The 14,770-nt window shown below is 42.7% G+C and overlaps 1 protein-coding gene and 1 non-coding gene across 9 annotated transcripts in view; both read right to left on the bottom strand.

The window, feature by feature from the left end:
* The window catches only part of LOC607692 (general transcription factor II-I repeat domain-containing protein 2), a 66,729-nt gene that overhangs the window by 40,370 nt on the left and 11,589 nt on the right, over positions 1–14,770 (bottom strand). For all 8 annotated transcript variants that reach the window (XR_005360529.1, XM_038539042.1, XM_038539046.1 and 5 more), the window contains exon 2: positions 3,557–3,660. Coding sequence is in view for 7 of the 8 variants with exons in the window: in XM_038539042.1 (XP_038394970.1) it covers positions 3,557–3,655 (99 nt within the window). In the remaining variant the exon portion in view is untranslated. The remainder of the gene's footprint in view (positions 1–3,556; positions 3,661–14,770) is intronic.
* On the bottom strand, positions 10,390–10,496 carry LOC119872393. The gene has a single exon (XR_005361487.1). It is a non-coding gene; the product is annotated as a U6 spliceosomal RNA (small nuclear RNA).

Raw genomic sequence — 14,770 nt, 5'->3', positions numbered from 1 at the left:
AATGTTACTGAACTTTTTTTTTTTTTAAGATTTTATTTATTTATTCATGACAGAGACACACAGAGAGAGAGAGGCAGAGACACAGGCAGAGGAAGAGGCAGGCTTCATGCAGGGAGCCTGACGTGGGACTTGATCCTGGGACTCCAGGATCACGCCCTGGGCCGAAGGCAGGCGCTAAATCGCTGAGCCACCCAGGGATCCCGTTACTGGACTTTTTGATGCTCCTTGAAAATACCACACCTGGAGGGCTCAGCTGCTTAAGCATCTGACTCTTGATTTTGGCTCAGGTCATGATCTCGGGGGCATGAGATCGAGCCCTGAGCCAGGCTCCATGCTCAGCATGGAGTCTGCTTGAGATTCTTCTCTCTCTCTCCCTCTTCTTCTCCCTCTGGCCCTCTTCCCCATCTATGCTCTCTCTCTCTGGCCCTAAAATAAAATCTTTAAAAATAAATACATGGAAGAAAATACCACACTTGTTCCCACCTCAGGGTCTTTGCACAATCTGTTCTCACTGAATACTCTGCTCCTGGATACGGGCCTGGCCTACTTATTCCCTTCATCCACATCTTTGCAGAAAAGGCAACTACCCAGAGAATCTCTCCTAGACCACCCTGTCATAACCACCTGTTCTTGCTCCATATCTGTTTCCTGACCCTTCTTTTCTTTATGTTTTAAAAATTTTATCTGAGAGAGACAGAGAGAGGGAAAGAGAGCATGAATAGGAGTAGGAGCAGACAGAGAAGCAGACTCCCCGCTGAGCGGAGAGCTCGACACAGGGCTCTATCCCAGGACCCTGGGATCATGACCCAAGCTGAAGGCAAACACTCAACCAACTGAGCCACCCAGGCTCCCCCCTCCTTTTCTTTATAATACTTATTATATTTACTGATATGAACATATCCACATAGAATTTGTTTATTGTCTGTCTCCCTAGATAGAACATGAGATCATATGGGCAGGACCTTATCTGTCTTTTCAAGGCTTGTGGCCCCAAGGCCTAAAGACCCATCTAGATATGCAAGGCACTTCATGAATATCTGTCATATGAAGGAATGTGGTCAATTCTTTGGTAAAATGTTTCTAGTTCTCTCTTCAAATAGATCCTGATATTTTCTTTGAAAATTTATTCCAAGGTGTTTTTAAAAATTTTTTTAATTTTTTATTTTATTTTATTCATAGAGACACACAGTGAGAGAGGCAGAGACACAGGCAGAGGGAGAAGCAGGCTCCATGCAGAGAGCCCGACGCGGAACTCGATCCCGGGTCTCCAGGATCACGTCCTGGGCTGAAGGTGGCGCTAAACCGCTGTGCGCCACTGGGTCTGCCCTCCAAGGTGTTTTTTAAAAACAGTTTTATCTACTCTCAGATAATCTTTGATAATTTCCATATCTCAAGATTCTTAACTTAATCACATCTGTAAAGTTCCCTTTGCCAAATAAGAACATTCACAGGTACCAGGGTGAGGATAGGGACATCTCTAAGGGCCATTATTCAGTTACCCCTGGGACGCTTTCAAGATTTCTCTTTACATTTGGTTTCCTTTTTTTTTTTTTTTAAGATTTTATTTATTTATTCATGAGAGACATACAGAGAGAGGTTGAGACACAGGCAGAGGGAGGAGAAGCAGGCTCCATGCAAGGAGCCCAATGCAGGGCTTGATCCCGGGAATCCAGGATCATGCCCTGAGCTGAAGGCAGACACTTAACCACTGAGCCACCCAGGCATCCCTGGTTTTCTTTTTTTTGTTTGTTTGTTTTTGTTTTATTTTTATTATCCCTGGTTTTCTATGGTTTAAATATGATGGGTTTAGGGGCACCTGGGTGGCTCAATTAGTTGGGTGTCTGCTTTTGGCTCAGATGATTCCAAGGTCCTAGGATCGAGCCTCACATGGGTCTCTCCGTTCAGTGAGAAGCCTACTTTTCCCTCTGCCCCTCCGTGACCCCACCGCTGGCTTTGCTCTCTGTCTCAAATAAATGGATAAAATCTTTTGTAAAGATTAAATAAACAAACAAACAAACAAACAAATAAATAAATATGATGGGTGTAGGGCCATGTGTATCTGTGTGCGCATATGTACATACACACACATGTATGTGAGAGGGAGCTATGTGTGTGTGGTATATGGTCAATTAACCCAATAATCTTCTTTAAAGAAAGAGAAAAATGGATCAATTTGTTTATTTTTTCTGGTCAAGGATCCAATCCAGGGTCACAGTTTCTACCTGAGTGAGCTCTTCAGTCTTTTGTGTTTCCATCTGGAATGGTTCTCCAGTCTTTTGTGTCTCCTGCAGTTGACATTTACTCGAAGTTCAGCCCAAGGGGCAGCCTGGGTGGCTCAGTGCGTTGAGCTCAGGTTTTGACTCTTGGTTTTGGCGCAGGTCATGATCTCAGGTTCATGGGATCCAGCCCCACGTCGGCTCTCGGCTCAGCAGGGAGTCTGCTTGTTCCTCTCCCTCTGTCTGCCCCTCCACTCACACTTTCTCTTGTTCTCTCTCAAAAATAATAAATAGAGGGCAGCCTGAGTGGCTCAGTGGTTTAGTGCCGCCTTCAGCCCAGGGGCCTGATCCTGGAGACCGGGATCGAGTCCCACATGGCTCCCTGCATGGAGCCTGCTTCTTCCTCTGCCTGTATCTCTGTCTCTGTCTGTCTCTGTCTCTCTCTCTCTGTCTCTCATGAATAAATAAATAAAATCTTTAAAAAAAATAGATAAAATCTTAAAAAAAAAAAAAAAAGTCCACCCCAGTTATTTTGTAGAACATCCCTTAATTTGGCTTTGTCTGGTATTTCCCCATTAGATTCAGGTCAGGTGTTTTTGGCAGGAATGTCACAGCAAGGGCGAAGCCCCTTCCCGAGCATCCCATCAGGAGGCACATGATACTGGTCTGTCCCATTACTGCTGATGGCCACTCTGATCACTTGATTAAGGGGGCGTCTCTCACACTTGTCCCTTTTATAAAGGTGTTGATCTTCCCTTCCTTTCTTTTTTTTTTTAAGATTTTTATTTATTTATTCATGAGAGACACAGAAAGAGAGGCAGAGATACAGGCAGTGGGAAAAGCAGGCTCCCTGCAGGGAGCCCAATGTGGGACTCAACTCACAGGACCCTGGGATCACCATCGAGCCAAAGGCAGATGCTCAACCACTGAGCCACCCAGATGTCTCTGATTTCCCTTTCTAATCAATAAGTATTCTGTGATCAGATACCTTGAGGTCATGTACATTTCTCACCAAGTTTTCACCCACAAGATCCATTTTACATGGTGGAGCTAAATAGAGGCATATAAATGGACTATTAGCTTACCTCCGCATTTACAGCAAAACCATTCTCAAGGAAACAGAGACATCCTTGTTAAATTTTCCAATCTGGAAAGCTCACATTGATATAATTACATCCATAACGTAAGAAGTGCCTTTTTTTAAAGATTACCTGATGAGCCCGCAACCTCTATGAAGAAGAATATAGTTACACAGACAGGGACAGTGAAGTGTGGCCCAGCTGTTATTTCGACAGTGATCCCACTAGGGGACATTTTTATAGAACTGCAGACCACCTCACCATGGATTCCAGAGCAGACACAAGGAATGTCACCACCATCCTGCTCTCCGAGGACTCCTCGTTTTCCATAGGTAGGGCAGACACTGCCACTTGGGCCATGATCCCTGTCCAAGAGAAGTAATAAGAAAGTGAGCGGTAGAAATCCAGTGTCCTCCAAGCACATGTTTAGAGCTGCAAGGTCCTCACTGATAACCCACTTCCAACCTCCCTTTACAGGTAAAGAAACTAAAGACATAAAGTGGTTTGGGGTGCCTGGGTGGTTCAGCTGGTTAAGTGTCTGCCTTCAGCTCAGGCAGGTCATGACTGTAGGGTCCCAGGGGTCAAGTCCCACATCAGGCTCCCTGCTCAGTGGGGAGTCTGCTTCTCCCTCTGCCCCACCCTCTGCTCATGCTCTCTCTCTCACTCACACACTCTCTCTCAAATAAATAATTAAAAAAAAAAGATAAAGTCTCTTCCCAAGATCTCTGGTAAGTAATGCTAATTCTCATGAAGCATGTTTTCCATCAAACCTAGACATTGTCTCCTCATAAAATAAATTCTGGTTGTTTGCTGGAAAAGCACAATTAACCACCTCCTGGTTGAGGAGGGGAACACTGATCTGATGATGTTCCATCAGACCCCACACAGGAGTGCCTGACACTAAATTCCAATTCCCAAGTACAAAAGAGAGAAGTGAGAAGTATGCTAAAGGTGAGAAGAGACAATCCCAACTTCCTTTTCCCAGTAGGATTTCTCTGGTATAAAAGCTCACTCTAAATTCCTCCAAAGTCTAAATCAATGTAACATCCCAAAATGTCTTTAGAAAAATTTCTCCAGCACCATAGAAAGGATTTTTAGAAATAGAGAATGCAAAAGAAATGCTGCCAGCTATGTCATGGCCCCAAAGTGGCTGGCTTAATTATATTTGTAAGCAAAAGAAAAATTAACAGATAACCCGGATACTCAGATGAAGCCTAAAGATGGATCTAAGGGAGTGAAGTATGGTGGTTGTATAAGGTTATTCAGAGATATTCACAAAGGGGGTGCCTGGGTGGCTTAGCGGTTGAGCATCTGCCTTCAAGTCAGGTCGTGATCCCAGGGTCCTGGGATCGAGTCTCACGTCAGGTTCTGGGCAGGGAGCCTGCTTCTCCCTCTGCCTGTGTCTCTGCCTCTCTCTCTGTGTCTCCCATGAGAAAATAAATAAAATCTTAAAAAAAAAAAAAAAAGACTCACAAATGTTTCTCTCTCAGTGCTTTGATTCCTTGCCCACCTGAATGCTATGTGGCCATGTGCCTTGCCTTGGGCAGTGACATCAAGGGAGTGACATCACTTTCAGGCAGAGGCTTTGCAACACTCCCTGTTTCTCTGTAAAATCACCACCACTATTCCCTACGGGACAGTTCCATCAACTGTGGTTGAAGAAACCATGGCATAGACACTACAGCCAGCTCACAATAGTCCTTTAATGAAGCAAGAAATAAATCCTTGCTTCTGTAATCCACCGCCACCAGGCGGTACTTTAAACCACAGCATACCCTAGCCAACGTGCTAGTAGAGCAGCCTGAAAAGAGAGTCTAAAAAAATGCCACTATCTCAATTCTCTGAAAACACTTGAGGATGCCTTAATTAGATTTATACTCTTCCTGAGAAAGACCATAGCCTAGCAGAGTCATTACAATGCAAATTGCTTTGATTAAAAAATTTTATAAGTTGGTCTCCCTATTATGAAATGAATGTGAGAGAATGGGACTTCATAGCAAGCATGACATGGCCACAAACAGATAAATACACATTCTTCAATTTGAACGTTTTTTTTCCCCTTTTGTTATTATTATTTAAAGTAGGCTCCATGCTGGGCATGAACCCATGACCCCAAGATCATGACCTGAGGTGAGATCAAGAGTTGGAAGCTCAACTGAATGAACCATGTGGGTGCCCCCAATTTGAAGCTTTTAGATAATTATCTTAAAATAAAAACTTTGACTCTCGTTATCATACCAATATTTGAGAATGAGCAGAAGTCTGTCATTATAAACTACTTATGTGGGGGTAGTTTATAAAATGAAAAGAAAAAAAAAACCTAGGACATGGCCTTTTATGTCCTTAAAATAACCTCCAAGAGGCCTCATGATGAAGCAGACCAAAAAGCAGTCAAAGTGGGGCACACATCCCTGAACTCAAACATTGTTCATGTCTGCAGATTTTTTTCAACAAGAAGAAAAATGGTCAAGATGATCATTCACTGTCTCCTTTTAAGTACAGGGAAGTTAAAAAAAAAAAAAGTACAGGGAAGTTTTTATTATAAATATTCGTTAGCTGGGTATGTGAATGGCTCAATGGCTCAACTCGTTGAGCATCCAACTCTTGATTTCAGCTCAGGTCATGATCTCAGGGTCCTGGGACTGAGCCCAGGTGGGGCTCCACACTGGGTATGGAGCCTGCTTTTAAGATTCTCTCTCTCCCTCTGCCTTTCACCATACCACCTCGCCCCTGCTCACCCGTCTCAAAAAAAATTCTTTGCAACTGCTGTAAACCAGATCCTTACTGGGATTACATTTCATTTCTTTAAATCCCTGTTCATGTCATTAAAAAAAATTTTTTTAAGATTTATTTATTTCAGGGAAAGCATGTGAGGAGGAGGCATAGAGAGAACAGGGGAGAGAATCCTCAAAGCAGCTTTGCCACAGAGCCCATCATGGGGCTTGATCTCGGGACGTTGAGATCATGACTAGAGCCGAAATCAAGAGCTGGCCATTCAACCGACTGAGCCACCTAGGCACCCCCTAAATTTTTAAAATCAAGGCATAATTTATGGAAGCTCACTTTTTAGTATACAGATCTATACATTTTAATAAACATGAAGTCAAGTAGCCACCACTAAAATCAAAGTATAGAACATTTCCATCACCCCCAAAATTCCTCCATGCCCCTTTGTACTCGATCCATAACCCCATCCCAAACCCTAGCAATAACGATGTTTCTGTCTCTAGTTTTGCTTATTCCAGAATGTCATATAAATGGAATCCTACCCTGTATTGTTGCTCTGTTAGTTGTTTATTCTTTTTACTTCTGAGTATTTATTTCACTGTAGCGATTCAATGGTTATTTATCCTTTAGCCAGGTGAGGAACATCTGAGCTGTCTGCAGTTCTTGACTATTATGAACAAAGCCACTATGACCATTCACATACCTGTTTCCATTTCTCTTGGGTAAATGCCTAAGAGTGAGATTGCTGGGTCATATGAGAAGTATGTATTTTAAACTTTATAATAAAGTACCAAACTGCTATCCAAAGTGACTATACCATTTTGGGTTCCTATCGAAAATACAAGAGAATTCCCAAGTGGTGATATTACTCTGTGGTCTGAATTTGCATTTTCTTAATGACTAATGATGCTGGGAAGCTTTACGTGTGCTTATCTCCCATCCTTATATCTTATCTTTTTTGGTGAAAATGCCTGTTCAAATTTTTGTTCATTTAAAAACCGGCTTATTTTTTCTTATTGAATTTATAGAGTTCTTTCTATGTTCTTGACATAAGTCCCTTATATGTGGTTTGCAAAGTACTTTCCCTTTACCGTCCCATTACCAGGATGACTGATAAAACTTAATGAAGTCTTAGGATTACAATGTATCTGGGCTAACTTTATTTTGATTGTAATACGGCTGCTATGCAGGCTATTTTTGTTGATAGGAAATATACACTGTTAAGTACTTCAGGAATAATAGAACACCAGGTTCATGGGATCCCTGGGTGGCGCAGCGGTTTAGCGCCTGCCTTTGGCCCAGGGCACAATCCTGGAGACCCAGGATCGAATCCCACGTCGGGCTCCCGGTGCATGGAGCCTGCTTCTCCCTCTGCCTGTGTCTCTACCTCTCTCTCTCTCTCTCTCTGTGTGTGACTATCATAAATAAATAAAAATTAAAAAAAAAAAAAACATCAGGTTCATAATTTCTCTCAAATGGTTCAGAAAAAATAAAGTTCTTTGTACCATACTGGCAACTTTCCTGCAAGTTCAAAATTGTTTCAAATTTTTAACAATTATTTTTAGAAATTGACTATACTCTGTATCAATTATTTGTACATTTCTATTTCCAAAAATTGTATGGTCCATCCACTGGGCTATGTAATTCTTTTTTGGGAAAATCAGTCTCTAGAATGCATCATTAAGAATTCAGATTAGGGGTGCCTGGATGGCTCAGTGGTTGAGCGTCTGCCTTTGGCTCGGGTTGTGATCCTGGGGTCCTGGGATAGAGTCCTGCATCAGGCTCCCTGCTCAGCAAGAGGTCTGCTTCTCCCTCTCCCGCTCTCCTGCTCATTTTCCCTCTCTCTCTCTCTCTCTAAGAAGTAAATAAAAAATCTTAAAAAAAAAAAAAAGAATTCAGATGAAATTCTTTCATAAGAAGGGCACGACTTGAAACAATTTTTATTTTATGCAAAGTAAGTGTACTGAAACTAGAGCTTTCACTCCAAAGTCCTGTCTATGTTTTCAGAAATCAGCTGCATTACCTGATTGAAATAGAATTATTTTCCCATTGGAAGTTACAGAAATCTCACAAAGATTTTAAAATGAACCTTTAGATATATTGAACAGGTGTTCAATTTTTATCTAAGATAAAGCAATAATGTATTTATTTGTTATTAAAAAGGATCAATATGGGTAAATTTGCATTGTTTTAAAAGTAAAGTAGGGCTCAAAACACTTTAATAGATTATTGCTATTGTTTAAAAATTTTACTAAGATGGGCTCCTGGCTGGCTCACCTGGTAGAGTATGCAACTCTTGATCTCAAGATCATGAGTTCAAGCCCCATGTTACTGTGGAGACTACTTAAGAAAAAATAAATAAATCATGGTTAAGAAACTGATACTTGGGGGATCCCTGGGTGGCGCAGCGGTTTGGCGCCTGCCTTTGGCCCAGGGCGTGATCCTGGATACCCGGGATCGAATCCCACGTGGGGCTCCCAGTGCATGGAGCCTGCTTCTCCCTCTGCCTGTGTCTCTGCCTCTCTCTCTCTCTCTCTCTCTGTGACTATCATAAATAAATAAAAATTAAAAAAAAAAAAAAAGAAACTGATACTTGGGACACCTGGGTGGCTCAGCATGCTCAGATGCTGGTTGAGCATCTGCTTTTGGCTTGGGGTGTGATCCTGGGGTCCTGGGATCGAGACCCGCATCAGGATTTCTGCAGTCTCCTCTCTGTCCTACTGTGTCTCTGCTTCTCTGTGTGTCTCTCATGAATAAATAAATAAAATCTTAAAAAAAAAATGATACTCTTGGGACACCTGGGTGGCTCAGTGGTTGAGCATCTGCCTTTGGCTTGGGTCGTGATCCCTGGGTCCTGGGATCAAGTCCAGCATTAGGCTCCCTGCAGGGAGCCTGGTTCTCCTTGTCTCTCTGCCTATTTCTGTGTGTCTCTCATGAATAAATAAATAAAAATCTTTCAAAAAAAAAAAAAAACCTGATTCTTGACCACCATCCTTCAGAGTAAACTAACTCAAACACTTTTTGGGTTTTTAAAAAAGATTTTATTTATTTGAGAGAACAAGCAGTGGGGAGGGGCAGAGAGAGAGGAAGAAGCGGACTCCCTGCTGAACAGGGAGACAGATGTGGGGGCTCCATCCCAGGACCCTGAAATCATGACCTGAGCCTAAGGCAGACGCTTAACCCCCTGAGCCACCCAGGTGCCCAATCAATCAATCAATCAAATCTTTTAAAAGAGGTGCCTGGGTGGCTCAGTCAGTTAAGCCTCTGCCTTAGGCTCAGGTCATGATCTCAAGCTTATGGGATCCAGCCCTATGTTGGACTCCCCGCTCAGTGAGGAATCTGCTTGTCTCCTCTACCTCGGCCCCTCCCCACCATTCATACTCTCTCTCAAATAAATAATCCTAAAAGAAAAGAAAAGAAAACAAAACAAAACAAAAAAATAGATGCCTGGGTGGCTCAGCAGTTGGGCACCTGCCTTCAGCTCAGGTCGTGGATCTGGGATGGAGTACCCCATCAGGTTCCCTGTGAGGGGCCTGCTTCTCCCTCTGCCTGTGTCTCTGCACCTCTCTCTCTCAATCTGTGTGTGTGTGTGTGTGTCTCTCATGAATAAATAAAACCTTTAAAAAAGGGCAGCCCAGGTGGCTCAGTGGTTTAGCGCCGCCTTCAGCCCAGGGCATGATCCTGGAGACCCAGGATCGAGTCCCATGTCGGGCTCCCTGCATGGAGCCTGCTTCTCCCTTTACCTGTGTCTCTGCCTCTCTCTCTCTCTCCTCTCTGTGTATTCTCATGAGTAAATAAATAAATAATCTTTAAAAAAATAAATAAAATCCTTTAAAAAATATTTTATTTTTAATTAATCTCTACACTCAACACAGGGCTCGAATTTACAACCCTGAGATCAAGAGACATCAAGAGATGTATGCTCTACTAGCTAAGCCAGCGAGGCACCCTGAAAAACACACTGGAATCACACGTGGGTGTTCTGAAATGTTTGTATTGAGAAAGCCCAGAGAACTGAGACCATTTAAGGCACTGGTATATTCCAGGCTCCCATCTCCTGCATGTCCCTCACTGGAATGACAGAAAGTGCCTATACATATATAATTTTTTTCATTCATTCATTCATTTAAAGATTTTATCTATTCACTAGCATGACTGGAGGGGGGCGAGCAGAGGGAAGGGGCAAAGCAGACTCCCCCACTGAGCGTGGAGCCCAATCAGGACTTAACCTGAGGACCCTGAAACCATGACCTAAGCCAAAGTCAGATGCCCAACTTGAGCCACCCAAGCACTCCCTACGATATTTAAATAGTGATTTTTCTCATTTCTTTTTTGCGGTTCAACCATGATTAAACTCTAAGTTAAATGCATGTATGGTACAACATCTCTATTATTGTGTCGTCCTTGCAAAGGGGCCACGCTAATCTTCTCTGTATTGTTCCAATTTTAGTATATGTGCTGCCAAAGGCGGCACCATTGTATCTATTATTTTGCACAATTCCTCACATAGAGAAGCTTTAACAAAGCCTTCCTCTAAAACTCAAAAGTTAAAAAATAAATAAATAAATAAATAAATAAATAAATAAATAAAACTCAAAAGTTGCTTGACTGACATCTGTTAGCACCAGTAGGTACAAGGTATCATGTCTGTTAATTATACCAAAGTAATCCCTAAGAGGACTGTGATGTCAAAACTCTGGTTTATAACAGAGAATAAGTAATATGCACAATAAAGCTAGGTGGAACTAAAAAATATATTATTAGTTGGTATCAACTGTGCTACCAGCAATGACAAAAATGAGTGTTGCATAATTATTGTTTTGTTGCATCCTTTACTTTAACAACAAATGGAGACAGGAGCCTTGTCTTTTCTATTTTATGACTTAGAACACCCTGTGCATTAATGGAACATCAAAAATAATGAAACATGAGGGCACCTGCCTGGCCCAGTTGGTAGAACGTAAAACTCCTGATCTTGGGGTTGTAAGTTTGAGCCCCAAACTTGGGTATAGAGATTACTTAAAACAAAATAATGAAACATGATTAGAAGATGGCCTGAGGTCTCCCACCCTGAGAATATTTTCCTGAGGGAAAAAAAAAATCACTGCATTGTAGCAAAGCTAAAAATCTTTAACAGGGAGAGCTTATACCAGAGTAAAATCCCCCAAAGCCTACAGGGTGATTCACTTTTTCTATTAAAATCTAATACATAAGCAACATTCATTTGGATCATAGGATTTACACAACACTTAACTTTTTGCTCTTTTATTACTTTTTTTTTCTTTTTTTTAATTTTTTTATTTATTTATGATAGTCACAGAGAGAGAGAGAGAGAGAGGCAGAGACATAGGCAGAGGGAGAAGCAGGCTCCATGCACCGGGAGCCTGATGTGGGATTCGATCCTGGGTCTCCAGGATCGCGCCCTGGGCCAAAGGCAGGCGCTAGCTAAACCGCTGCGCCACCCAGGGATCCCCTTTTATTACTTTTTTTAAAGTTTATTTATTTAAGCAATCTCTACACTCAATGTGGAGCTTGAATTTACAACCCCAAGATCAAGAGTAGCATGCTCTTCTCACTGAACCAGCCAGGCACCCCAACTTTTTGCTCTTTTTAAGATTGGAGATATAAACTAAAAACAAAACAAAACAAAAACCCTTTCAAATCTTAAATAGTTTCCCCAGCAATCCTTGAGGATTATCTGTCTCACCATTTCAGTGTAACATTTTACTAATGATAAGTAAGCATTCTGAACGGGAGTCAACAGGCCGTGATGGTATAGTGGTTAGTACTCTGCGTTGTGAACAGGAGTCAACAATCTGCAGCCTGTGTGTCAAATCCAGATTGCCTCATATATTTGTCAATGAAGTTTTATTGGAACACAGCCACACTCGTTTGTTTGTATCTCAGCTGTGGCTGCTTTCCTGTAAAGGCAGGGTTGCATGCATGTGACAGAGACCATATGTCCCCTAGACCAAAAATATTTATTATCCGGCCTTGCACAGAAAAAGGTTGCCCATCCCTGATCTAGTGTTCATTCCCATCACGTCCAACGTTCAGCATTTGCAATGTCAATAGGCTCCATTTATCAAACTTCTCACGTGTTGAGATAGGGGCCCAGTTTATTTTTCAAACTGTTCCTAGGTTTTCCTTTCCAAAGGTGCATTTTTCAGGTGTGCGAGGCCTTAATTTTATTTAGTCCCAAGGTGCCACCTTTTCCACAGTCTGGGCCACAGAAATGTATGGAGGAGGGAGTTAAAGGTACAACTTCCAGTCATAAAAATGTAAGTCCTGTAAGTCCTGGGGCACCTGGCTGGCCAGAGTGAAATTCTTAGGCTTGAGTTTGAGCCCCACGTTGGGTGTAGAGATTACTTTAAATTTTTTTTTTTTTTTTTAATCTTGGGACACCTGGGTGGCTCAGCATTTGAGCATCTGCCTTCAGCTCAGGGGATGATCCCAGATCCGGGGATCCAGTGTCGCAATAGGCTCCCTATGGGGAGCCTGTTTCTCCCTCTGTCTATGTCTCTGCCTGTCTCTGTGTGTCTCTCGTGAATAAATAAATAAAATCTTTAAAAAAATAAAAACGTTTAAAATCTTAAAAATCAATCAATAAATCAGTCAGTCCTAGGGATATAATGTACCGCATGGCAGTTATAGTTAACAATACCATACCGTATGTTTAAAAGTTGCGAAGAGAGGGACATCTGGGTGGCTCAGTTGGTTAAGTGCCTGCCTTTGGCTCAAGTTATGATCCCAGAGTGCTGAGATCAAGTCCTGTGCAGGGCTCCCGGCTCAGTGGGGAGTCTGCTTCTCCTTCTCCCTCTGCTCCTCCCCCCACTGATGGGCTCACACTCTCAAATCAATCAATCAATCAATCTTTTTTTTAAGATTTTATTTATTCATGAGAGACACGGATAGAGAGAGAGAGAGGCAGAGACAGAGGCAGAGGGAGAAGCAGGCTCCACACAGGGAGCCCGACGTGGGACTCGATCCTGGGACCCCAGGATCACGCCCTGAGCTGAAGGCAGGTGCCAAACCGCTGAGCCACCCAGGGATCCCCTCAATCAATGAATCTTAAAAAGTTCTCATCAGGGACTCCTGGGTGGCTCAGCAGTTGAGCATCTATCTGCCTTAGGCTCTGGGCGTGATCCCGGAGTACCAGGATCGAGTCCCACATCCGGCTCCCTACATGGAGCCTGCTTCTCCCTCTACCTGTGTCTCTGTCTCTCTCATGAATAAATAAATAAATAGTTTTTTAAAAATAAAAGTTCCCATCACAAAACAACAAAAATCTGTAACTACACAAGGTGATGTTGACTAAACTAGTGGTGTGATCATTTTGCAATATATACATATATTAAAATCACTATGTTGTATACCTAAAACTAATGAAATGTTATATGTCAATTATATTTCAATAAAACCAGGAAAAATTTTAAATTAAAAATGTTGTTTTTTATTTTTTTAATTTTTATTTATTTATGATAGTCACAAAGAGAGAGAGAGGCAGAGACATAGGCAGGGAGAAGCAGGCTCCAGGCACCGGGAGCCTGACGTGGGATTCGATCCCGGGTCTCCAGGATCACGCCCTGGGCCAAAGGCAGGCGCCAAACCGCTGCGCCACCCAGGGATCCCTAAAAAAGTTTTTAAAGATTTATCCTTTTAAAGATTTTTATATATTAGAGGGAGGGAAAGCACGAGCATGCATGAGTGGAGGGGAGAAGCAGTGGGGGACAGAGAAGTAGACACCCTGCTGAGCAGAGAGCCTGATGACATGGTGAGAGATCCCAGAACCTTGAGATCACAACCTGAGCTGAAGGCAGATGCCTAACTCACTGAGCTACCCAGGCACCCAAAGATTTATTTATTTTAGAGAAAGAGAACGGCGAGTGGGCAGGCTGGGGGGAAGAGCTGATGGAGAGGGAGGGAGAGAGAATCCTCAAGCAGACTCCCCTCACCCCCCAATCCAAAGCCTGATACAGGGCTGGGTCCCAGGGCCCAGAGATCATGACCTGAGTGGAAATTAAGAATTGGCTGCTTGGGCAGCCCTGGTGGTCCAGCGAATTTTTAAAAATTAAAAAAAGAAAAGAAAAGAAAAGAAAAGAAAAGAAAAGAAAAGAAAAGAAAAAGGGAAAGGAAAGGAAAGGAAAGGGAAAGGGAAAGGGAAAGGGAAAGGGAAAGGGAAGGAAAGGAAAGGAAAATTGGCTGCTTAACAGACTGAGCCACCCAGGCATCCCCAAACCAGAAAAAAGTGTAAAAGAACAACAGCAAACGTCAAGACAACAAGCTATCTATCCCCTAATTATCAAGGAGTATGGAAGAGAACTAGAAATAATTCGTATTTTCAAGGTCATAAATTTTTAAATTAAATTTAAATGATTAACAGATCGTCTAGAACTTTAGCTTAGTCAAAATAAACCCATAAAAATTTAAAACTATGTCTTGAGCACCTGCTATTTGAGAACATATTCTGTTCCCAGGAAAGGCACCGGGGAACAAAGGTGAGTAAAAGCCACCACCGCTCCCAAGTGAGACAGCCCTGCACAGACACGGCAGGTCACAAAGGCAAAACGAGGGCCAGAAAACCCTGAAACGGTGCAGGGCACGTGGAAACAGACTCGGCAGCTGCAGCGCCTAAGACCACGTGAGCATCCGTTCCAAGCTGGGCAGCCTGGGATCAGGGAAGGGAACGTCCAGGAGAAGACCCAGGGCTGGGGCAGCTGACTTCAGGGGCTGAGCCCGTCCCATCGC

The sequence above is a fragment of the Canis lupus genome, chromosome 6 (assembly GCF_011100685.1).
Source record: "Canis lupus familiaris isolate Mischka breed German Shepherd chromosome 6, alternate assembly UU_Cfam_GSD_1.0, whole genome shotgun sequence".
Taxonomy (NCBI): domain Eukaryota; kingdom Metazoa; phylum Chordata; class Mammalia; order Carnivora; family Canidae; genus Canis; species Canis lupus.
This window is presented reverse-complemented; position numbering and strand designations above follow the sequence as displayed.